Genomic DNA, 25,460 nt, shown 5'->3' on the forward strand with positions numbered 1-25,460 from the left:
GACCTTCTTCCAAATAAAACTCTTAGAGAATATATTAATAGCATGCCACCATCAATGTCAAGGACCGGTTTGTGCAGAGAGAAATGGAAGCTTGTTGCAAGTTCAAGACCAGGAATATGCTAGAAGATGACCTCTTTCCAAATAAAACCCAGAGAAGCTATCGGAAGCTAACCGGTGTCAATGTCGAGGACCAGTTTGTACAGAGAATATTGGAAGCTTGTTGCAAGCTCAAGATATGGAACCTGCTCATAATGTACAGGCCAAACCTAGATCTCTCACTCTTTTTTTGCAGCTTTCAAGGGCGAAAAGAATTGATTCTATATAGACTATAAGAAAATTCACCAATTGGCAGGTTCCAAAACATAGTCAGGCTGAGAGTTCCAAATCTGATGCACATCAAAATTCTTTTGTAACATAATAAATATATCATAATCTGATTTAAATATGCATATACGATGCAAGAACAGTAAATATATCCGAAAAATATTGTTCCAATTCATCTATCTATCTTTCATTCAAATCATCATCTCGTAAAATTCATAAATCACATATAAATTCATTAACAATTTATTCGATGCAAAAATAATATTATATAAATGAAGAGTCTAGAAAAGGCAGTTCATTACTTATATCCAACGCGATCCAATTAATCTCACAAATCCCTCGCAGACCTAATATCCAAAAATCATATTTTTCTTTTAAAATTCATCACAATATATATAAAACTTAAATTTTAACATTCTCGCAGGGCCGACCCTGCAGAGGTGTCTAACACCCCGGGTTCAGGTTCGGATTCGGGTTCATACCCGTAAACCGCCCTCTTCCCTTTATTTTATTATTATTATTCTTATTTTCTTTCTTTCTTTCTGTTCTTTTCTTTTTTATTTTCTTTTTATTTTATTTTCTTTTTTCTTTTCTTTTTCTTTTCTTTTCTTTTCTTTTTCTTTTCTTTTCTTTCCTTCTCTTTTCTTCTTCTTTTCTTTTCTTCTCTTCTTCTCCAGAAGCTTCTCCCGACTTTTCTTTTCCTTCCCCCCTTTCTTTCTTCTTTCTTTTTTTTTCTCCTCCTCCTCTTCTCCCGACTTCTCCTTCCCCCCTTTCTTTCTTCTTCTTTTTTCTCCCGCGAAGGGAGATCGGCGAGCTCGGAAGAGGCCAAGTCGAGGCCGGCGGCGCCCGCGATGGCCGGCCCTCTCCTTCTTCCCGTGGAGGAGGCATGCGGACGGAAGAAGAAGAAGAGCCCACGATGGTCGGCGTTCTCCTTCTTCCCTCTCTTCTTTCTTTCTTTCTTTCTTTCTTTCTTTTCAAATGTTATAACAAGAAATGAAGGGTAGAAACCCTTACCTCAGCCCCCGCAAAGATCCGACGGCTTCTTTCCGACGGCAAAGGAGAAAGAGGAAGACCCGTATCGTGGCTTCTCGTCTCTCTCTCTCTCTCTCTCTCTCTCTCTCTCTCTCCACGAGGAAGAAGATCGCCCAAGAAGGAGGTCTGGCGGCTCCTCTTCCGGTGGTCTCAAAGGAGAAAGAGGAGAAGCCCTAAAACAGGGGCTCCTCCTTCTTCGGGATGGATCTCTCCATCCCGCTGCCTCACGTGCGCCGCACGTGAGGCTGAACTCTGGGACTGGGCCGGTCAAATGGAACAGGCCCAGTTCTAGGGTCTCACATCCTTCCCTCCTAAAAAAAATTTCGTCCACGAAATTTTCATACATGCAGTTCAAGAGTAAAGAATACTTCTTCCAAACTAAGTTATAACACTCTTCAAATCAAAGTCATCTCGTCTGACCAATGTCAAATAATTCTATTCACCACACTTTGTCTGCACACTCTGATTTAAACCTCAACATACCCATATCAAAGTCTAGATTTTTTGTTCCTCTAGAATTACTTGCTTGTTGGTACATTCATTATTATGTCTTAATCCGTGTGAACACTTTCGAAATTTAAAAGTTCATATTCTTCTTTTGACAATTAATCAAAAAAATGTTATGCAACTATTTAATCTTTTCTAGCAGCGTAATGAGTTGTCTAACAAAGAGTAGTGGGCATGGCAAAACAATAAATAGAAATAAATATTGGGACTAGATTAATACTTGTCGTCAACACATCAGAAGCCTGTGCATCTTGCTGTGTAAGTGCAAATACTCTTCCTTGAGTCTTTGGCCCCTGGCTTCCTTCCATTGCCTAAGTAGATCTATTCTCGTTTCTTTGTGGGCAGTCTGCAATTTTATGACCTATCTTACCACATCTAAAACAGGCACCGGTGTTCCAATGGCAATCCTTATCAGCATGAGCCTTACCACATCTGGAACATTTATTGCTATTCATCTACTTAGGGTTGTCACTCGTAGATTTCTTGTTTGAACTTTCGGCGTTTTCATTGCTCTGCCCCTGGAATTCATTTGACCTATTCCTTTTTTTTTCGATTTCTTTCCCTTTCCAACCGTTCATCATTAACTTTCCTTTCAATTATCAAAGCCTTATTTACCACAGCTGCATAGGTAGTCAATTCATAAGATACCACTTGTTTTCTAATTTCAGTCTTTAGTCCCATCTCAAATTTATGCGCTCGATCTAGCTCATCCTCAACTAACTTTGGAACAAATTTGGCTAGCTCAGTAAATTTAGCTTCATATTATACAACAGTCATATTTCTTTGCTTTAGATGAATAAACTCCTGCTCTTTCTACGTCCTTACACTCCGAGAAAAATACTTATCATAAAATGCTCATCGGAATCTGTCCCAAGTGAGTGGCTCCCTATCCTGCTCATATTTATGTTCCAACATCCGCCACCAGTTGAATGCCTCACCTTGCATCATGTATGATGCAAACAAAATCTTTTCATCATCCTGGCTTCTCAAGACAGCAAATGCTTTTTCCATCCCTGTAAGCCAATTGTCTGCTTCCAATGGTTCTGTAGTCCCCTTGAAAGCTGGAGGAGCCAGCCTCTTAAATTCAGCTATATTGCTACGTTGTTCACACTGTTCCCCTCGTCCTTGCTGTGGCTGTGTCTGGGGCAACTGCACTTGTTGTTGGAGCAACTGTTGTTGCACCTGCTGTTGCATCTGCATAAGGCCCACTATAATCTGCATAACCTAGCCTAGGCCCGGTTCTTGTTGTCCTGTCTGAGTATCACTAGCAGAATTGACGACTCTCTCCTACTGAGGGGTGTTACCAATTTGTTGGGGTGTGCTGTCATTTTGCGGGTTGGGTGCCTTATCAGTAGCTCCGCGAGTAGTTTTTCTTATCCGACGTGGAGACATCCGGACTTATATCTATCGAATAGCAGCATGCCAATAATAAGCTTACTAATTAATTATAAGTATATAGGATGGTTGTTACAATCAAACTAACGTCCCAATGTCCCTAATGTCTACCCACCTACACTCATGTCATGTCAGATTTTCTTATCTTAGAATTTATCCATTCATGCTCTGATACCATTTAAGTTGTCATGCCCTCGGCCCGAGATCGCGAGCCGGAGGTCCGCGCCAACCGCCGCACATCCGTAGGAAACTCTTCCCACGAGCATGCAAGGCATCTTAACCAAATCTCAAAAATGTAACTAAATAATTCAACTGAAATAAATGCAATCTTATTCCATTGACTGACACAAATTATAAAGTCTTATAGTTCTAAATACACAGCGGAACAATAAAGATAAAACATCAATTTAAATAAAACCTAATCTAAGATAACTTATGCCATAATTCTTTTATTCGCTTTTCCATATTGTAAAACTCTGGATCGAGCTAATTCTTCGGATCTGTAAAAATAGTAAGAAATCATACAATGAGCTTGACAGCCCAGTAGGTAATAAATAGTTTAACTAGACAATTCATATATTAACATAAAATATAAATACAAATTACGATGAATCAGCATAAAGACATAATTGATTTCTTTTCAAACACAAATCCATTGAAATCTGTATCTTTCAATTATCCATATACATAATCATAAATCTGATTCGAAACAAATCACATTCATCTCAACAGCCTTTAACTATGACCACACTTATACCCTGCGGAGTGGGCCAGAATACCGCACTTATACCCTATGGTGGGGCCAGAATTACCAATGCATAACCCCCAATTGACAGGGTTCAGAACATAGTCAGGCTGAGAGTTCCAAATCTGATGCACATCAAAATTCTTTTGTAACATAATAAATATATCATAATCCGATTTAAATATGCATATGCAATGCAAGAACAGTAAATATATCCGAAAAATATTGTTCCAATTCATCTATCTATCTTTCATTCAAATCACTATCTCGTAAAATTCATAAATCACATATAAATTCATTAAAAATTTATTCGATGCAAGAATAATATTATATAAATAAAGAGTATAGAAAAGACAGTTCATTACTTACATCCAACGCGATTCAATTAATCTCACAAATCCCTCGCAGAACCTAATATCCAAAAATTATATTTTTCTTTTAAAATTCATCACAATATATATAAAATTTAAATTTTAATATTCTCGCTGGGCCGACCCTGCAGAGGTGTTTAGCACCCCAGGTTCGGGTTCGGATTCAGGTTCATACTCGTAAACCACCCTCTTCCCTTTATTTTATTATTATTATTCTTATTTTCTTTCTTTCTTTCTTTTCTTTTCTTTTTTATTTTGTTTTCTTTTCTCTTTCTTTTCTTTCCTTCTCTTTTCTTTTTCTTTTCTTTTTCTTTTCTTTTCCAGAAGCTTCTCCCGACTTCTTTTTTTTTTCCTTCCCCCCTTTCTTTCTTCTTTCTTTTTCTTTCTCCTCCTCCTCTTCTCCCGACTCCTTCTCCTTCCCCCCCCCCCCCATTCTTTCTTCTTCTTTCTTCTCCCGCGAAGAGAGGTCGGCGAGCTCGGGAGAGGCCAAGTCGAGGCCGGCGGCACCCGCAACGGCTGGCCCTCTCCTTCTTCCCACGGAGGAGGCATGCGGACGGAAGAAGAAGAAGAGCCCACGATGGTCGGCGTTCTCCTTCTTCCCTCTCTTCTTTCTTTCTTTCTTTCTTTTCAAATGGTATAACAAGAAATGAAGGGTAGCAACCCTTACCTCAGCCCCGGCGAAGATCCGACGGCTTCTTTCCGGCGGAAATGGAGAAAGAGGAAGACCCGTGCTGTGGCTTCTCGGCTCTCTTTCTCTCTCTCTCTCTCTCGGGCGGCTGCACGAGGAAGAAGATCGCCCAAGAAGGAGGTCTGGCGGCTCCTCTTCCGGTGGTCTCAAAGGAGAAAGAGGAGAAGCCATAAAACAGGGGCTCCTCCTTCTTCTTCGGGATGGATCTCTCCATCCCATTGCCGCACGTGAGGCTGAACTCTGGGAGGCGCACGTGAGGCTGAACTCTGGGACTGGGCCGGTCAAATGGATCGGGCCCAGTTCTAGGGTCTCACATATGCATTGAACTCCATGATATTACTATGAACAAAGTCCATTCTCAAGATCATTTATGCTGGAACTCCATGATTCCGTTCCCCCACTTTTATGTATTATTTCTTTTGACTCTGAGGGTAGGACTCATGCCAGGTTGACATGAGCTACCGTAGTACCACCACCAAAAAAAAAAAAAAAGAAAAGAAAAAGAGAGAGACCATTTTGGTCTACAAGGTTATCCATATGGTCATCAGAGCGATTTCTTTAGCTAGGGCATTAACATAAACCAGGTTCCTCCAGTTCATCCATTTAGACGGAGGTAAATATAGTTAGCAAAAGCAAACTTGAAGAGGAAGTGCTAAACCAAGCAACTAGATGAGAGGGAACATTCTAGGAATGGGGAGATTATAAGAAGTGCATGAAGAAGCTGAAGGTTTGTATCTCCTGTGAAACCAGTGCTTGTATGTTCTCTCATTCAATCTCATATTCATTATTATCAAGTGGTATTAAAACCTTTAAGTCTGGCAATTAATCATTCTCTTTTAGGACAATGAGCGGTTTGCGCTAGCCTGGAACTTATTTGATGTGAGATAAGATGGCCACCACAATCTTATTCCTTTGGTTACAAGAACTTTTCATAATTTGCAAGACATGAAAATAGGAATATGTTTTAATCATTAGGATTTTACATGCAAAGTAAAAGTGCAACTTTGGTTGGACTCAACTTGAAACTTGCATGCCCGGCCTATTCATTGGTTAGGGCTAGGTTGAGTCATTGAGGTCTTATAAATTTGGGGTTCAAAGATCCTGATCCAAGCTCAAGTAGAGTTGGTTAGGGTTGGCCTTCAACCCAACCCTACCCAACACATAAATAAATAAAAAATCCAATTCATATTTATGTTTATATAAAGTATTCATATGTTTATATAATTATATTTTTTAGTATCGTTAAATTATGTCTAGCTACCATGAAAATTAATGAACTGCTGGGACCTCAATCTAACAAGTATTAACAAAAATATCACAAACTATTTCACTAACTTCAAATTCTTATCTAATCCAACCTAACCTCATTAATACGGCAAAATCCAACTTGACTTGACTAATCTAACCCAATTTGAATTTAGCTTAAGATGGGGTTAGGTTGGGCTAGAGTTGGGAGATATAGAAGTTGGATTGTATTAGGATTTGCCTTAAACTAACCCAACTCACTCAATTTGTAGTCTTAATTGCATGTTACAATATCTAATGCCTTGAATAAACTATATTTCTTAATAAAAATATATTAGTTTTATATTTCTCAGATCATTCAATAAAATCTCAAAGAAGTATTTTAGGATTTTTATCATTTACTTTTATCTATTTATTTAAAGTGATTGCCATTTAAGAAATGACTCCTTTAGACATTGGTTAAATTGGCTTGCAAAAAGGGGTGTTTAGCCTTTGAGAATGTTTGTTGCAGTTTTTTTTTAATATCTAATAACCATTGATTTTTGTATTTGCTCTCTCTATGTAAATGACTATATTGGGATTGCAAATTCTAGTCTTATTTGTATATGTCATTCCCTATTCGCAAAAATTTATCAGCTCCATGTGCCCGTTAGAGTCGAATATGGCTAGGATCCTATGGGGCCCTTTTTTTGGCATTACCAGTTGCATTGAATGCTGATTTATCATATCTCATTTCCTTTGACAGTTTTTTTTTTCTCTTTTATTCTTCCATATTCTCTAAAACAAGGGCAAAATAATACGACAAAAAGAAAAAAGACATTCCAATATGCAAAGTTCCTGCCATTGTAGAGTTTAGAAATGGTTAAATGATTGTAGCCTTGTGGAGTGATTGGTTATACCCCCATTTGATTTTGATGAGCTCAAAGCATTTGAGTATATTTCATGTTGTATTAATGAATTCAATCTAGTGTTTCAGGCAAATATATGTGAATTTATCTTTAAGAGCATCGAGCTTTTGTTCAAGATTAATTGACTAAGTGTTGAACACAATTAAGCCAAAGTATGAAGCTCGAGTCGACTTCAGAAGCTTGCGAGTCGACTCCAAGTGTTTCAGAGGTTTTGGCACAAGCTCGAGTCGACTCCAGTTCACTACGAGTCGACTCCGACTGAGAACAGACAGAAGGACAGAAAGATGAATTTCAGACCCTGTCACCGAGTCGACTCCGACGATTTCGAGTCGATTCCGATGCTTGCCGAGTCGACTCCCGACAGTTTCGAGTCGATTCCAAAGGGTAACAGATAGAAAGACAGAACGATGGTTTTTGGACCCTGTTACCGAGTCGACTCCAGAAGGTTACGAGTCGACTCCGAAGTTTGGCGAGTCGACTCCTAAACATGCAAGAGTCGACTCTCAGAGGAAAGTAGACTGAAAGGCAGAAAACCAAACAAAGTGACTCTGTGACCGAGTCGACTCCGAGAATACGAGAGTCTGCCCCAAGTCAGCCGAGTCGACCCCAACAAAGTACGAGTCGACTCCGAGGCAGTGCAACTCGAAAGACAGAGGATCAGTTTGCGGACTCTGAGAGCCAAGTCGACTCCAAGATAATCCGAGTCGACTGCAAGGCAGTTCAACTCCAAAGACAGAGGATCGGTTTTTCAAGCTCTGAGAGCCGAGTCGACTCCAAGATGATCCGAGTCGACTCGAGAAAGAAATGCAGAAATATAGATCTCTGGAACCCTGAGAACGAGCCGTCTCCAAAAGTGCCGAGTCATCTCCGGATATTGGCGAGTCGACTCCAGAACGGGACAGCACTTTAATTCAAATCCCGAACAGTGGACGAGTCGTCTCCAGTAAAGCAAGAGTCGACTCCAGCAACAGCCGAGTCGACTCTAGATCGAGCGAGTCGACTCCAACCCCAACAGATACATTGTCAGGAGTTGCAGACTTGCAGAACGGCCACAAATCAGTGTCTAACGGCTAGTTTTCAAAGGAGACTGCTTAAATAGCCAGAGTGAACAGTAGTAGACACCAAGAGAGTCACTCCATTTGTGCATTAAGTGTTTTCCATCTACCAAGAGTCTATTGAGAGAAAAGACAAGCAAAAGAAGGAAGAAGCGCATTAAACTCCATCCAACAAACTCTTTCCTTCGCATTCAAGGCTCTCCTTCTGACATCAAATATTTAGCACATTCAAAGAGGAGACTCAGAGTTCGAGAAGCCCCTTCTTCCTCTTCCAAAATCTGTTTGAGGGCTTCGAACTCTTCTCTTTTCATATTGTTTAATATTTGCTTATTAAGAAGCTTTTCTTGTAACTTTTTCCAAACTATTTTCTTACTTGATTCAATCAGGGGATTGAATAAAGGGTTGTAAGGTTTGTTGGTGAGCTAAGGTTAAAACCAACGGTGTAAGGGTTCGATTGTGATCCCGAAAAAACAATCGGGTGGTTCTAGTCGGTGAGCCTGTGAAAACCGACCGAGTTCGTTGTGATCTCGTAAAACAACAAGTTGGGTTGTGAACTTGTAAAACAACCGGCTGTAATCCGAGGGATTATAGTGAACTCCCAAGTGTAGCTTGGGGAGTGGACGTAGGAGCAGGGGTTAGCTCCGAACCACTATAAATTGTTTTGTGTTTGTGTTGGTTGCTGCACTCTCTCTTACACTCTCTCTAATCTTTCACTGCATATAGTTACTTAACCGGAATACTTGCAATAGAATTGGATATTAACCAAACGTAGTTTTTAATTGGTCGAAATTTAAATCATAACCCAATTCACCCCCCCCCCCCCCCCCCCTCTCGGGTTGTCTTCTTGGGCAACAAGCCTTATTCTTGGTGTAAAGCAGAGAGGATGTTTTTGGGTTATGAATGATAACATCTAAGTTACTTGAACGGGACATTTTTTTTCATTGTAATACTTGTATATGTTTTCTTAAAAAATTACATATTCTTTCAACTTTATGTGTAACTTGTTGGGGGGAAAAAATGAATCACCCCGAAATACGTGAGAGCATTGCCAGCACGTGACTGAAGGCGCCCGATCCGAAGGCGCCCGACCTGAAGGCGCCCAATCGAAAGCCCGGCCTCACTATCCACCCGCTATGGTCACATCCTTCTGCAGCTCGGCCAGGGACCATACCCTACAACAATTAAGGCGCATGGCCTCCGCAGATCTCCGGTTCACTTCATAATCAATACGCATGATCTCCGTCGATCTCCGGCTCACTCAACAATCAATACACGCGCTATCTACGGATCTCAAGCCCTCCACGGCAAACAGTTGACCCACTCAACTATGTTCGATCAACCACGACGACTCACTGGCTCCGGCCGAATCTTCCACGGCAACACATTAATTCACACGATCGTGCATTAATTCATACGATCATGCTCAATCATGATGGTAACCCGTTCACCCCATCACATCACAGGTACACCTGTACCCCTCTATAAAAGAAAAACCCCTCCCTCTTAGAGGGGACCCTGAAACACAAAAACTCTAAAATATCTTTTCTCCCTCTACACCTTAGCCCCCTCTGACTTAAGCATCGGAGGGCCGGCGCCGGAAACCCCGGCCACCGGCTTTTTGCAGGTCTTTCGGAGGACGCCGCCCACCGACGGACCACCATCCGCCGTCTCCTGCTGGAGCTCTTTCCTTCTCAGCCACTGGTCATCCCCGGGTCCAAATTCCAGCAACAGTTAACTCATTGCCTATAGCGGTATCATATTGTATAATATATTTATATCTATGTAAACTTTGGCGTGAGTCATGATGCAAATGAAACCATTTGAGTTTCTATATAGTGCTAACATTGCATTAGAACCCCAAGTTCTAGTTGCTTAAGAATATAGTCTTAATATAGCTGAGTAGAACAACCTCGATTTGATTTTGAGAGGCATTGCCTCTCAATTTTCAGAATAAAATATTATGATTTTGTAAGCATAGAATTGAACAGCCCAAAAGCCCAAGTTACTTTCTAGAGTTTGAATCCTCTCCATTATAATAGAAATATGAGAACTTATATTTTACATAGCATACACCACATAGCCATGCATGTTACTAATTATAGTTGCGTATTCTTTTAAACCTGATTCATCAAGCGCTCATCTCAGCGCAAGTTTCTCATATAAATAGTGGAAATTCCCTTGCATTATTCGATGGCGGCTAACTCAGGGCTTTAGGATTCTACAAAAAATAGAAAATTGAGGAAAATAGCAGAAGGGATGGGTGACAATGGAGATCAATAAAACCATGCTTTGGAATGACCTCGTTATCCCTGCCGTGACCCCCTCCTCTTTTTTTTTTTTTTTTTTTGCTAATAAAAAGGGAAGGGGGGAGGGACAAGCCCACCCCCGCGTAGCAGCCCCCACTCCGCCAGGAAAATGTTCGATGCAGGCAGAAATGACCGTGTGTTGGGCACCCTGGCCGATTTTACTCATACCCTCCCCACCCGTGGGCCCGGCTCGGTTATCCCTTTGGGCTCCGGCACGAATACCACGTGTGAGAACGTCACACCTGGCACCACCAAGGCTACCAGCAGAGCGATACGCCCTTCCAGACCCCGTGTCCGAGTAGGGAGCATCCGATCTCCACAATTTAATCGACGCCCGTGCGTTTCGAACTTGGAACCACTTGGTTGGAAGTAAGGCCACGCTCCCACTAGGCTACCACCTCAATAGTGTGACCCCCTCCTTTGGTTGCACGAACAATCCTTACTTTTAAATCTCTGCTTTGTTCATAATTTTCATTTCGTACAATAGACACGTGTCAGACATCCATGTGCTTGACACCATCTTCAGCTACTCGGAGCTCAACGCCTGATCTTCTCCCATATTTAGACCGGATATCCAAATCGCCCCCTTTTTTTTCTTTGGTACAAATCCAAATCGCCCCTTAAAAGTCGCTGACAGCCTGACAACCTCTCTACCCAGACCTCGAAAGCCCACCATCTGAAGCCACGTGTTGGTGACGAACATGTTCCGAGCCTGAACACTGTCACCTCCAGATAAACGTCTGATCCCCATCAGACGGTTAGCCTTCTCCCCAAAGGTCCAAGGGAAACAGAACAAAACGGCGTGGGGGATGGCCATCGTGCCCCTGCCGAGTTCGTCGATCTCCCGATTGTATTTCCACGCCCTCCTCCCCTGATACCGAGAACTCTTCTTTGTGGCGACCAGCTAGCGATCGAGCGAGCGAGCGAGAAGCCATGGCGGCCTTCGCGAAGCTCGAAGACTCCCCAATGTTCAGGACGCAGGTGCGTCTCTCTCTCTCTCTGAAAGATCCTGAGCTGAGATCTCCTCAGGGTTTGTTTTCTGGATGACTTTGACCGATCTGGCCTGTAAAGATCGGAGCTTTCGATGTGGGGACGCATTTTGGTTGTTTTCCATCTCGATGGAAACAAAAAATTATTGGAATTTGTTGTAACTCGGAGAGAAATTAATAGATTTTAAGGAGGTTTCGGTTTGGATTATCATTTCCTCTTCATGAAACAACCGGGTATTTCTTTTTCTTCAACCGTGATATCTCTCCTTTTCTCCCCCTCAGAGCGAGTTATAATTCTATCTTGTTTGCTGCCGCATAACCTCTCGATAAACTCGCGTTCTCATTTAATAAGTTTGTTTTTTTAATGGAATTGTTTAGTCCTTCACTGACACTCTTTAATTTTAAGGTCATTCATAGGCAGCTGAAAAGTGTCCACCTAAAACTGTGAAGTTTCTTCCTGAAGATGAACTCATTGTTGACAGCAACTGTTAGCACAGTTAGTTGGCACCTCTTTTTTGAGAATGCAGTTGGTTGGCACCTCACTCCTAAGAGCTTTCCCCTAGAAGGTACAGTTAGATGTTGCATGACGATGTGTTCGTACAGCAATCATCTAGCGGCTCTGCTTCATGAGAACAGTAGTCTTGCTGCCTGAAGGGAAACTCTTTTTATGTTGCAGGATCATTCATAGATTTTGGTACTTGAAGAATAATTAATATGAACAGGAATGTCATAGGAATAAGACCAACTGAATTATCAGTTGAAATTAGAGCAGTCAAACTCGATCCTGTAATTCATTGCGATGTGTTATTACTTATTGAGCTTTTTATTTAATAGCACAAGCTGAACTTGATTATTCAATTTTTTTTCTCTCTGAGATACTCTTTCAAAGGCCCTCTGAGGTTTGCCATGTGTATCCTCTTCAGTTTTAAGGTCTTATCTTGGTTTTATACTGGGTTGCTTCAAGCATATCTTTCTCAGGTGAAAACTAAACTTTGTTGTTCAATAAGGATTGTTGACATTTCTGGTTGGTGAACATTGATTACTCCTCCACCATCTTCTTCTTTCTTTTCTGCCGGCCTTTTAGAGCCACGAAAATAATCTCAGCTGCAGCTTAGTTTTCCCCTTTTCTTTTAATTTTATAGTAGGATACTTAAGGTTGCCTTATTTTCTTTAAGCAAACTGAAAATTCTCTTTTCATTCTGTTGCTATGAAGATTTATTCTTTGGAACAATCAGCTGATGAATTGAAAGATCGCTGCCAAAAGCTTCACAAAGGATGTAAGAGATTTATGTGAGTATGCTCTATTCTTCTGAAAATTTAACAAGCTGAACTGCATATTTTGTGGCAAATACTTATTTCTTTATATATAGATGCCAGATTTACCTATTGATTTTTAGAATTTGTCATCTTAGTTGGACTTCTTTCTATATTGATAGCTGGACGTGTATTCCACAGGTCTGCATGTCTGCATTTCTGCCGAAGTTACTGTTTGCTAAATGAACTCATGAATGTATTAGAAAATCCTTTTCTGCATGTATTAAAATGCATGCCTCTCTCCACTCTTGTGTTGTTAGTCATTTGCCCATTAGTTTCATTCTGGGAGATCACCTGCATGCTCTTGATGGTACTCACATAGGAAAATTGACTATTAACATGTTCTGATTTTAAGGGCATTATAATTATGTGTGTCGACCTATTTGTCCTTCTGTATGCTTTAGCATTATATCATACTTTTGTTGGGTTGGGGTGTGGGTGTATGTTGACATTGATGAAGGTTTATTGGATGAATCCAGGATGACTATCTGTTTTATGAATATGTTTGTTCATGTATGTATGTGGCGCTGCATTTGCAGTAGTCTTTTTAATGATTTAGTTTCTTATATTTCAGAACATCACTCGGTGAAGCATATGATGGAGACCTTGCCTTTGCAGATTCCTTGGAAGCATTTGGGGCTGGACAAGATGACCCTACTAGTGTAGCCATAGGAGGTTGTATCTGCCGCATTCATTTGTTTTTATTACTCTACATTGATGTGGACCTAGTTTTTTTTTTTTTTTCCTTTCATAGTTATCAATTTGGAAAGGATTAATCTGAATATGTTTGGCTTATCTATTTTCATCTGAATATCTTACATTTTTGACATTTGCTTGCGGTACCAATATCAAAAAACACATATGTATGGAGAAAGTGACTAGGGTGGTGTATGGAACCTAATTTGCAGTTATAAGCATATCATAGGTGATTTCCTATGTTGATTGCCTTTCCTCGAATAAAAAATTCTAAAAATTGAAAGCTGTGATAAATCCTAAAGTCTTAGAAAGGAATGAGATAACATGAAGAATGAGTTACAAATAATATTACGATTGTGATAACATAGAGCATTAAAACAATAAATCAACTAGGAAGCAGCAATGCTTCATATTGCATGCAGTGTCTATATTGGATGTGTATTAGATACTGATACTTGTTAGATGCTTCTAGGGTATGTTTTTGATATTTATGTTAAATATCTTATTTTTCAAAATTGTAAGAAAACCATCCCGGATACTTCCCGATTGCACTTGAGATACTTCATCGATACCTCTAGGAATGAAAGGAGGGCCGGAGGATGACTTTTCTTCCTTTCTTTTTTTCTTTATGAATACTAACCTTTTAATAGTGAATGGCTAATTTTGGAGTTTGTGATGTTGTTATTATAGTTAGAGTATGGAGTGGGCTTGGTGATTTTGAATAATGATTAAAAGATAGGTTTGTGGAAGATGATCTATTGTATAAAGTGTGCACTATATATATTTTTTATAGCCCACTATCCTTTATGGATGCTTTTTTTTTTTTTTAAGTTCATTGTTGTATCCTAGTTGTATTTATCTATCTATTCAAGATTCACTGAATTTGCATATCCATATTGTGTAGTGTCCTTAATCCTTATCTTTTTCCATTCTTCATAATAAATCAGCCATTGGATAATTTGAACCTCTTTGCCAGTCGAGATGTCTCCAATTTTGAAACACATTGACTTGGAAACTATATGCTTAGCTAAGTCACTTAGATTAGGTTCTCTGCTCCTGTTTATGCTGGCAAATCACACAATCAAGATCTCTCAATATTTGAAACATATGTACATGGAAACTATGTGCTTAGCTAACTTAGATTAGATTCTCCGCTCTTGTTTATGCTAACTATATCATATAATTATATATAATTCTATATAATTATAAATAATATTAAAAGTTGTTTTCTTTTCTTTTTTTGTTTCTGTTTGTTTTAAGTTATGGGAAGATTTTGTTGTTATTTTTCTCTCCTCATTATGCTTATTAAGTTTGGATTAACTAACATAGTAAGAATTTGCTTCTTAGTCTATGCAATGTAATGGCAGGTGTCTACTCATGACATAGAAACGTCGGTTAGAATTCTTAGTCTATGCAATGTAATCTTTTGGAGATCCCAATGAAATATTCTCATTTTTTTCTTAATACATATTCTTGTTTTCCTGAAGTTGGTATGACCGTGTTGTAACAGGACCAGTAATGTCCAAGTTTACTACTGCTTTTAAGGAACTTGGTACTTATAAAGAACTTCTTCGCTCTCAAGTAATTTTTCTTTACTAAATTCTTTTCTTTCTTAGTCTGTCTGATTACTTGCAAATCACTTATATTCATGAGGCATCTATGGTCATGCACACAGTCTACTGTACTGCCTCGTACTGCCAGACATTGGGTGTACTGTAACATACTGGAAGAAAATTGGTATGAAACTTAACTTTAAGTCGTTACAAGTTCCGTACTGCCCCATACTGAGGCGTACCATACTGTAATAAGGCATACCGACTTGTACCGAGATGCGTACTAGTCCGTACCAATGTGTACCGATCTGTATCAAGGCGTACTAAGATAAAAATTGAGAAAAATAGTTAGAGAACTATTTTGATGCAGGAGTGTATGTATTGTATCGAACCAAACCAAACCGATAAGGTACCAATATGGTATCTGGTATCGAGATTGCGGCTTGGGTCATGCAATCATGGTTCACCATATCGTCTGAATCGGGCAGTACGGGGCATACCATAACGATTTGGTATCGATATCTGGTATAGGTGGTGTATCGATACTCGGTATGCGAAAAGACTCTGTACTATACCATACTGACAGTGCTAGTGTGGCACTGCTATGAAGTCCGGTGCCGAGATGACGAACCTTGCATGCAATAGATATAATAGCTACTGGAGGTTATCTTTGCATGAATTCCAAATATATCATCATCATTACTTATCTCTGTGCGTATTTGTATGTATGAATATGCATATATAATTTCCTTGACATAATAATAGAATTTCATATTATTTTTCCCTTAATTTACTCATAAGCTTCGTAATTAAGGAAGAGCTAGTCATTTCTCTTTTTGTAATCTTTGGCACTGCCAACTGAAAAGTATTAGAAAAAAAGAAAGAAAATGTGGCAATTCTCTACCATCTCTGTAATTAAGTATTTAAATTGCCATCAAATTTGTTCCAGGATATGTTGAAAAAATTGGAACCTGTCTAGATCTTCTGGCTTTAATCTAGTTTCTGCTAAGAGATCTCCAAACTGACCTAGATATTATCACATTTTCGTATTTTGGCTCCAGTTATATATGTTTACTAGAAATGAATACTGAATAGCTTTTCAGATTAGTGCATAACCATACCTATGGTTTCAACCATGGAATGCCGTACCGGCCCGTACCGGCCGGTACATACCGGTCCGGCCGTGGACCGGTACCGGAACGGATAAAAAACCGGTATTTCCCGGTTTTTTATCCGAACCGGCCGGTTCGGAGCCTGTACCGGCCGGTTCGGAGCCCGTACCGGCCGGTACCGGCCTCGTACCGGTGCGAACCAGCCGGTTCGCGCCGGTACGATTTTTTTTTTTTTTAAGAACCACAGCGCCGCGCGCTGTGGTTTTTGAAACCACCGCGTACCGGCCGGTACGGGACCGGTACCAGCCGGTACGTACCGGACCGGACCGGTACCGTACCGGTCCGGCCGGCCACCGGTACGCCGACCGGTACCGGTACGGCGGACCTTGGTTTCAACATATTTCAAAGGAAACTAAATTAGTAGCATGTTGTTTGTTGGCCACGTACTTTTATGTAGTTAATCTGCGGATCTGATGTCTCAGAGACGGTGACTGATTATAATGCAAATATGATGCATGTTTCTCTTATTTGGCTTAAAAAGAATTATCCAACACGAGAAATGCATGCACTTATTCCTCAGATGTTCTTCCTGATTTGATGATTCTGTTGCCCATACTTTCGGTTTTTTGGTAGTCTTATTTTGTAATTATGATCAGTTCAGAACAATTTTGCTTCATTCCTGAAACAGGTGGAACATATACTGAGTGACCGTCTAATGCAATTCATGAGTGTGGATCTGCAAAATGTGAAGGTAAAACTTTATGGGTTATGATCAAATTCCAATAGACTAAAGACGATTTATGGTCTGTCATTAATTTGAACAGTTTTAACACAGGCAGTTGGTTAATCTTTCCTTGATAGTAAGCAAGCACCTCAATCTCTTGTTTAAATTTTGCTATGATTGTTCAATGATAACAATTAAATCAATGTATTATCTCTGTTGCTCAGGATGACATCATTTTTCTCTTTAGTTCGTCCAAAGGGGATCCAACTGATTAGCCAGTTGCGACCCACTAATTATGACTTTAGGGCCTACAATAGCCTATGAGGTCGACTATTGATTGGGAGGTCTAGATCAATGTACAAACAGAGTGGCTGTTTGAAAGAATAAGCAAGTTGTTTTTTTTTTTTTTGCCCTAAAGAATAAAAAAGAAAAATGGTACTTAGTTCTTATTTAAATCATTTGGAGTCTGTAGTTGCCCTCCATCTTAGCCTTGATAAAATAGAAAAGGACACATAAGCCAAAGCAGTTAACAAGGATGACATTAAGGACTAAGGATAATATTGCATACAAGGGCACATTGTTATAGGGAAGCTAATGTTGAAGAAGTAAAACAAGCGAGAGGGATACTAGATGCTCTCTAAACAATATAAACCCTTTAGATTTGTGATTGGTTACTCTCTAACCAATACAAGATGATAAACAAGATGATAAACAATGGTTGTATCCATAAAGCTGATTGGCATGTGAAACATTTAGAAGGATTATTTGGTCAAGAAAGTCATCTGATGGGGCAATGAGCAAGACAGATGATCTAAAAGACATGAAAAAAGATAGTATCAACCACATTATTGGTACCATGAGATCTAAAAATTTTGTTGGATCCAAGGTATGCCATCTTTGTACTGGGCCCGTATCGATGCTACCTTATTACTATGTCAGTACGCTTGGTATGAAGGTTAGTTCGCCGTACCGAGTATCGGTATGCCCTCTACCGCATACCGATACTAAACTGGTATGGTATGATACGCTCCGTACCGCCCGATTCGGCACGCTCCTTACCGTCCGATTCGGTATGCTCATGGTATGGCATACCTTGATTGGATCTATTGGAGTATTTTGGCAAGTCAGGGCAATGGTTAGCTGTAACAAAAGTGGGAGATCTCTTTATGCTGCTTGGATATGGCAAAAAAGTTTAGAGGGCTCTAGGCCATTGGATGGTTTCTTTAGTTTCTTCGGATGCTAGGTGACCAGCTGTTTTGAGATGTGGAGAAAGCCCTAAAGCTTAAAGCTAGAAGGAAAGATGAATGAACATAATCTTAAAATCATGTAGGGGAGAAGCATGGATGTTTGACTATGAAGGCAGAATTCCTTGGCAACAAGCTCAAAGATAAAAATCTAGTGCAAGCTATCATCATTTATCAAACATAATAACGTCACTCATAAGATAAAAATGTCCACAAGCACATAACATCAATCATAAATAAGGATGTCCATAATAAGATCATATCAACTATAGAAGAAAGATGTCTACAATCATATAACATAATTCACTTTTCTTTTCTCTTCTTCTCTCCCATTCTCCATTTGGCTAGGACAAGAAATAACAAGACGGAATTGTGTTTTGAAAAACTTGTTGGACTAGTTCTGCTAGACTGGTCCAATTGGAAATAGGTCCAGCGTTCCATGGAATAAATCATTCAGTTTGAACTAGTAACTTAGCAACCACTAAAGCGGGTTTCTTCCTAATATTTTGGTTGTGCTATATACCGTTTCTACTATGGTCTCTTGTGCCAGTATTTTGCCCCGGATCGGTTGCCCGGTGGCACAGATCGGTCCAGGCCTGCACTGTGTCGTGGCCGGTTTGTACCGACGTAGTAGACGAGGTGGGGGAGAGGGCGAACGAGAGAGAGGAAAGAGAGAGTGGGAGGGAGAGAGGAGGGTAGCGGAGACCGATGGAGGGCCGTTGGAGGCTGGCGACCCGGGCAGGAGGCGGAGAAAAGCTCCATGGCTAGAAAACAGGTTGGGTCTCCTGTTTTGTTCGAAATAGGGGTCCGGCCTTTTTTTTTATTTCATGATTTTTAAATGAAGTCGGCAAGCGATTTTCTGACTTTACTTAAAAATTGTGAAATTAAAAAAGAGTTGGGTCTCCTGTTTCGTTCCCTGTTTCTCGGCCGCAGAGCCCGGAGAAGCATCCTTCACCTCTCTCTCTTCCTTCTTCTCCCTCTCCCTCCCTCTCTCGCTCGCTCTCTTTTTCTCTCTTTCCTTCTCCTTCACCCTCTCTGGCAACGGGTTTCATTTCCATTGCCGAAATCGTCCCGATTTGCCACTGGGATAGCTCGATACGATTGGAATCGCCTGATTCGGGATGGTTCCGCTGATCTTGGTTTCTATGATACCTATCATTGTGTTTCCAGTTGAAACTGCTATGGCGTCTGATGTTTAAAACATGGCATAACAAAGAATGCTTTGAATTCTTTGCTTGCCCTTTCTAGTAGCTTCACATGGTGTAGAACAAGCAAAAGACTTGGGCAATGCACGCGAGAATAAAAATAGAACAAAATTAAAATTGAAGGAAACATTAGAGTCTTTAAAATTAATTTGTAAAATTGGACTTTTCATTTGATTAATTAAGCGAAAGAATAAAAGCATGATGTGAACAATACATAGCTTACTCTGTCTTGTAAATATACATATTGCTATACATAATAGCAAGGTTTTAAATGCTAGCAGGACAGCAGGTTGACCCACTATCCCAAGAGTTGGGACAAGCACCGTCCCGAGATCTCGAGATGGGAGGAGTAAGGACATGGACCAGGACGGAACTGGAAATAGACCATCCTGAGTGTCAAGATGCAGAGTGTACCATTCCATGGAAAAGCTAGGACAACCCTATTCCATAGTAGTTAAAATCTTGCATAATAGATTAAAAATTTGTGTCTTTTGGCAATATAATTCAGAATAAAAGAAAGAAAATAATAAAGATAAAAAAGGGTAAACAATTTGATTTTAATCGCACTTTTTTTAATAAACATGTGGAGTACCAGCTTCTCACATTTACATTCTATTAATCTTATGTTAAATTAAATTCTTTCCCCTCCTAGCATAGCATCTCATCATTGACCCCTTACCACACCTCGCCTCTCTTGTTGCATTCCTTAGAAGCTGAAATTTCTTGTAGCCCTCTTCTTTGGTAAAGATGTCTTGAAAATTACTTTCCAAACATTATAACTAAAATGTTTCATCTTCATTAACACTAAAAAATAATTTCATTAGGATAAAAGGAATTATGTAACATCTAACAGTTTTTGAAGAAGTTAGGTAAGAAAAGGAAAGACGGGAACAATTAGGTTTGAACTAGTTAGAAATATTTAACAATTCAAGTAGCTCGCTTAATTGATTATAGCGTTGACCTGACTTATACCAACTTGCAACTTGAGTTTAGACCTATTTCTCAAGTGGGGGTCCTAAGCTAAGACCTTGGCTGGATTTGACGAGGATGTTGGTGAGAATTTAACGAGCCTTGGCTCTAATGAGAGAAGGAAGGTGTGAAGGATGAAAATGGGTTTTAGGGTTCACTCTGTTGAAGATTATGGTAAGGGGCTGGAGGAGGATGGAGGCGAGGATGCCGCTGAGGATTTAACGAGTCTCAACTCTAGTGGAAGAAGGAAGGAGCGAATGAAAAGGCTTAGGGTTCACTCCAGTTAGAGAAGGGGCGAATATACAAAAGTGGAATAGTGAGAAAGGGTAAGGGTTAAGGCTGAACCACTGAAGAGCATATATATATAGGTCAGTCAGGTTAGTTTGAGTTAGTTTTTTATAAACTCAAATCGAAATTGAACCAACTTTTTTGGTTTGAAAAATTTGTAGCTGGAACTGAACGTAATATTAAAAAAATTGATTTAAACCAGACCAAGGTATGCGGAACTGAGCGAACTGACGTATCGGAGGGGATCGGTACCAGTTTGGTATCGGTTACCGAACCGGCCAATCGAAAAAAATTCCGCGACGCGCGTGCGGACGCATTTTTCTGTGGAATCGCGCGCAGGCGCGTGCGATTTCCCGTTGCGCCCGTGCGGGCGGGCTGCCTTGTGTGTGGGTGCGCTGCCCCATGCACGGACACCCTTTTTTTTTTCTTTTTTTTCCCTTCCCTTCTTCTTCCTCCTTTGCGAATTCTTCTCCTCTCCTTTCTTCCCCTCTCCTCCTCTCTTCTCCTCTCTTTTCCCCTTTCTCGCGCGAGCAAAGAAGGAGCCGGAACTGCAAGCAAGACGGGTGATCCTCGTCGGCCCGAGGCCCAGTGCGATAGTTAGGCTTCTTCTCTTCTTCTTGTTCTTCTCTTTCTCTTCTTCTTCCTCTTCTTCCTCTTCTTTCTTCCTCTTTCTTTCTCTTCTTTCCTCTTTTTCCTCTTCTTCTACCTCGATGCCAGTACTGGGCTTGTACCGATTCGAATTGGACCAGTTCGCACCGGTACGAGCAAGGAGCCGTTCGGTTCCGACCCCTTCGGAATCGAATTCTATGGCTGTACCGTATCAGTGCTGGCCTGTATCGATACGATATAGGCTGAACCGATCGGAACTGACTGGTTTGGGTCTGGTTCACTATTTGGTCAGTTTTTTGCATGCCCCTACTTAAAATTAGCCTAGCTAAAACCATCAGATGTTGATTTGGATCTAGACCTAAATGTTAGACTTAAAACCAATTTGGGCTAGATTTAGATCCCTTGGAATGAAAACAACAATTTTAGATCTTAGATGTTGTACATCAAGTATGCTTGCTAACCACGAGGAATTCGTAGACTCAAATTTGATCAATGGTCGACCTAACTTATAGCCAACCTAGACTTGAAGATAAGAGCTATATGTTGGTCATGACTTCAAATTAACACCCACCTCCAACTTGTGTCTCTAGAAGGTGAAAACATTACCTGATTAGACTTTGAATGGACTTAATTTGGCTACTCCACCCTCCCCCTCACCCCCCATCCCCAACCCCAAAAAAAGGAATGTTGACCAAAATTAGTTAGACTTAAAATATGCAATTGACCAAGCCTTAAATTGGATCTAGGTCTAATTTTAGATGCAAAACCTTGTTTTAGATGGATTGGGGTCACTACTTGCAGTCCTAGCGATAATTTTGGACTTTAGACCATGCCTAGCTAGAGTAACATGCACAGTCAAGTATAAATGGAACGAATAAACTTGAGTTTGACTAGTAATAAGTTCCACCTAGATCTTACTCAAACTTAAAATTAAGGCCCATTGGTCTATCATGAATCCTGAAATCAAGACCCAAGTCCAATCTAGTTAGGCGTATGTCTCAAAATGTGACCCAACCTGATCAAACCTAAATGGATTTGATTCTGTCAAAATGTCTAGGTATAGCACCTGAAATAAGTTGTAACAACCTTGGACCTCACCCAAAAAGCGCTAGCTAGGAGGTTTTAAATTGGGTCCTTGGCTTTACTTAAGTATCCCATACCTCCCCAATGTACATCTGTTGTGGGACTAAAGACATGTCTGTGCAGATCTGCATAATTAACTATTCAACCATGGAGATTGATAGCGGTAGACTTGTATTTTTGTAAGCATGTGGAAATGAGAGACTATAGGAGAAGTATCACAACCTCGATTGGTATATTCTTACGTAATAAGGATTTGACGGAAGCATCTCCTACGGACTGGTATTCTTTTGTAAGTGAGAAAGATGTAGCAGAGCATTGTGAAAGAAACTTGCCTCATCTAGAAGAGATTTTTTTTAATTATCTAATGAGAGAGCAAAGAAACAGTCCATTTCTTCCGTTATGCAGGATTTTGAAAGTCATTGGAACTTTGGAACCTTACATTTTTTGTATCAATTTTTGGAACTGCAAATATGCAATAGTCCATTGCTGGGTCCAAAACAAGATATATGGTTGTAATCAAGGCTAAAACACAGCAATGCCATACTGACACGGCATCAGCATAGTAGATGGAACTGACGTAGACGGCACCTAAATATACAACTATAATAGGTAGTATTGGCAAATATAGCATTTATTTGAAAGATATAACCCAAATCTCAACCACCAAAGCTTCTCCCATTCACTGGTGTATGTTGTATATTGTATTGCAGCTAATGCATAAACATCATATAGCAATTGCTATAGCACAAACATGTATTATTTTATAGTATCATTTGTGGAACAGTAGGCAAGCAGCCAGGCATGTTTTATAATATAATGAATTCATTCTAAATAATTAAATAACATTTCCATTTTCATATATGTTGGAGCTGGTATCAAGATGTGCAGTTACAAATATTTTTATCTTATGAACTAATAGTTAGTCATGAATGTAGGATTGTCGCCGACGTTTGGACAAAGCTACAGTTGGGTATGATCAGGTACTTATTTTATTTTTGTTTTAATGTTTCGCACTGCTCTTGTGTTCTGAAGTTCTCTCTGCTGGAGTGATTTATTTTGGAAAGTTGAGCAAGTTAAGCTAGCATGTTCTTCCAATTTAATGGTTCCTAAACTATTATGCACTTTAAATCCTATTGGGAAAGGTAAGTTAGCTCTTAAGCTTTCGTTAGTAACCACATAATGCTAAGTGGGTCGCATATGTGCCCACATAATGCTAAGTAGGTCGCGTTTTGAGCCCATATGCTTTGTGACTGCGTATGTTAACCGCATATAGGTAATGACCAAGGTATTGCATCCATGTGTGCAGCAGTATCATGTTAAAACACTGATTATGTTGTATCTCTGGGTTTTGATGGCATCAAGTTTAATATTGCAATTCCTTTAGGACTTTTTCCACACCTTCATGGATTTCTCTAAGGTTAATTAAGTTTTCATTAAAAGTTGGATTGTATTTTGATTCATCAATCTGGGTAACTATTCACAGACTTGCTGCATTGGCATATTGTTGGTGCATCCTTTGGACAGTAAATTGGCTATATTCATTATTTTAATCTTGAAATCTTTTATTTTTGTAGTTTCTATGGATTTAAGTTGTCCTTAATATGCTTATTAAGATAGTTACAATCAAAGTCTGCCATACTGGTTTGTGCCGCCTTGTATCGGGCATGCCATATTGTATCAATACTGAATCAAGACGCGGTACTGGGGGTGTATTAAGTCTCAGTACGTCAAACTGACCCCATATCAAGCATACCGATACTGTACCAGCATGTACTAGTACAAGGTCTAGTAATAAGATGGCGAACTTGGTTACAATATATTACTTAACTTTAGCCATAAACCTTGGCTTGTTGAGATGCTGAGAAAACTACATGTGAACAGGCACGCGAAAAATTTATGTCCCTAAAAAAGGGTACGCGAGCAGAAGTTGTTTCTGAACTAGAAGAGGTAATTCTTTCCTTTAGTGTTCATATGATATCTACTCCTATTGAATTCCTACTTGATCAGCTGTATAGATCTAATTCTGCTCTCTGTTCAACTTGACAGGATCTGCATAACTCAAAATCTGCTTTTGAAAGATGTCGATTCAATCTAGTATGTGTTATATATTTCCTTCCTTCCTTGTCAAGCAAATTCATTATTGCATCCTTTCCAACTATGCTCCATGGTTTAAGGAATTCAGGTAAATGCACTTGCAAATATTGAAGCCAAGAAGAAATATGAGTTCTTGGAATCTATAAGTGCAGTAATGGATGCTCATATGAGATATTTTAAACAGGTAGGTTCCTGTATTCCATGTCAACAATTATATTCTTTATTGGCTTTACTCATCTCTGCTTGTATTTGACAAGTTCTTCTGTTCTTGTTTTTAGGGATATGAGTTATTGAGCCAGATGGAACCATTTATTCACCAGGTAGGCCATGTAGTTAATGGGATACTTAACTGTGAATTTTGATTTCATTGAAACCTTGTTCATAGCAAAACTTCATGGTTTGTGTGAGAGCAGGTTTTGACATATGCACAACAATCAAAAGAAATGGCTAATACTGAACAAGACAAACTAGCAAAGAGAATCCAAGAATTCAGGACCCAGTCTGAACTTGCAAACCTAAGATCTTCTAGTAATGTGGATGCTTCAACTAGTGGTGATGGCATCCATGTTGTTGGAGTTAATTCGTACAAAAATATTGAAGCTATAATGCAGTCTACTGCAAAAGGACAGGTATAACTTTTGATAATCCATGTTTATAATATTTCAGAGGTATTTTTGTTGTCCTATTCCTGAAGGAAGTCCCATCTTGCTTGGTGAATATTGATGTTATCAATAATTTTAGTATCTGGTTTTTGTTCTTTTACTTGCAGAATTTGACAGATTTAATTCTCATTCCTCCATAACCCTGTCTGTTAGATAAGTTCATTATGTTCTAAATCTTCCTTCTGACTTCTTTTGTTTTCCTTTTTTTTTCCTTTGTGTGTGTGAATTGTATGGTTGATAATCCATGTTTATTATTTATAATACTTCGGAGGATCATTTTTGTTATTCTATTCCTGAAGGAAGTCCCATCCGGTTTGGTAGATTATCTTGTTATCAATAATT

The 25,460-nt window shown here is 39.7% G+C and overlaps 1 protein-coding gene across 2 annotated transcripts in view; it reads left to right on the forward strand.

Annotated features, from left to right (window-relative positions):
- The first annotated feature begins 11,208 nt into the window (after nt 1-11,208).
- LOC103719139 (ADP-ribosylation factor GTPase-activating protein AGD2-like) overlaps nt 11,209-25,460 on the forward strand; it is a 35,969-nt gene continuing 21,717 nt past the window's right edge. Inside the window, exons 1-11 of one of the 2 annotated variants that reach the window (XM_008808241.6) lie at nt 11,209-11,557; nt 12,779-12,855; nt 13,454-13,554; nt 15,086-15,156; nt 16,929-16,991; nt 23,298-23,342; nt 24,244-24,309; nt 24,409-24,456; nt 24,545-24,640; nt 24,735-24,776; nt 24,870-25,085. In XM_008808241.6, the coding sequence (XP_008806463.6) occupies nt 11,510-11,557; nt 12,779-12,855; nt 13,454-13,554; nt 15,086-15,156; nt 16,929-16,991; nt 23,298-23,342; nt 24,244-24,309; nt 24,409-24,456; nt 24,545-24,640; nt 24,735-24,776; nt 24,870-25,085 (873 nt within the window). In that variant the 5' untranslated portion in view covers nt 11,209-11,509. The remainder of the gene's footprint in view (nt 11,558-12,778; nt 12,856-13,453; nt 13,555-15,085; nt 15,157-16,928; nt 16,992-23,297; nt 23,343-24,243; nt 24,310-24,408; nt 24,457-24,544; nt 24,641-24,734; nt 24,777-24,869; nt 25,086-25,460) is intronic. The other variant, XM_088717873.2, reaches the window with a different exon arrangement.

The sequence above is a fragment of the Phoenix dactylifera genome, chromosome 3 (genome assembly GCF_051530095.1).
Source record: "Phoenix dactylifera cultivar Ajwa chromosome 3, Ajwa_hap1_PhDact_Kaust_v1.1, whole genome shotgun sequence".
Classification (NCBI taxonomy): Eukaryota; Viridiplantae; Streptophyta; class Magnoliopsida; order Arecales; family Arecaceae; genus Phoenix; species Phoenix dactylifera.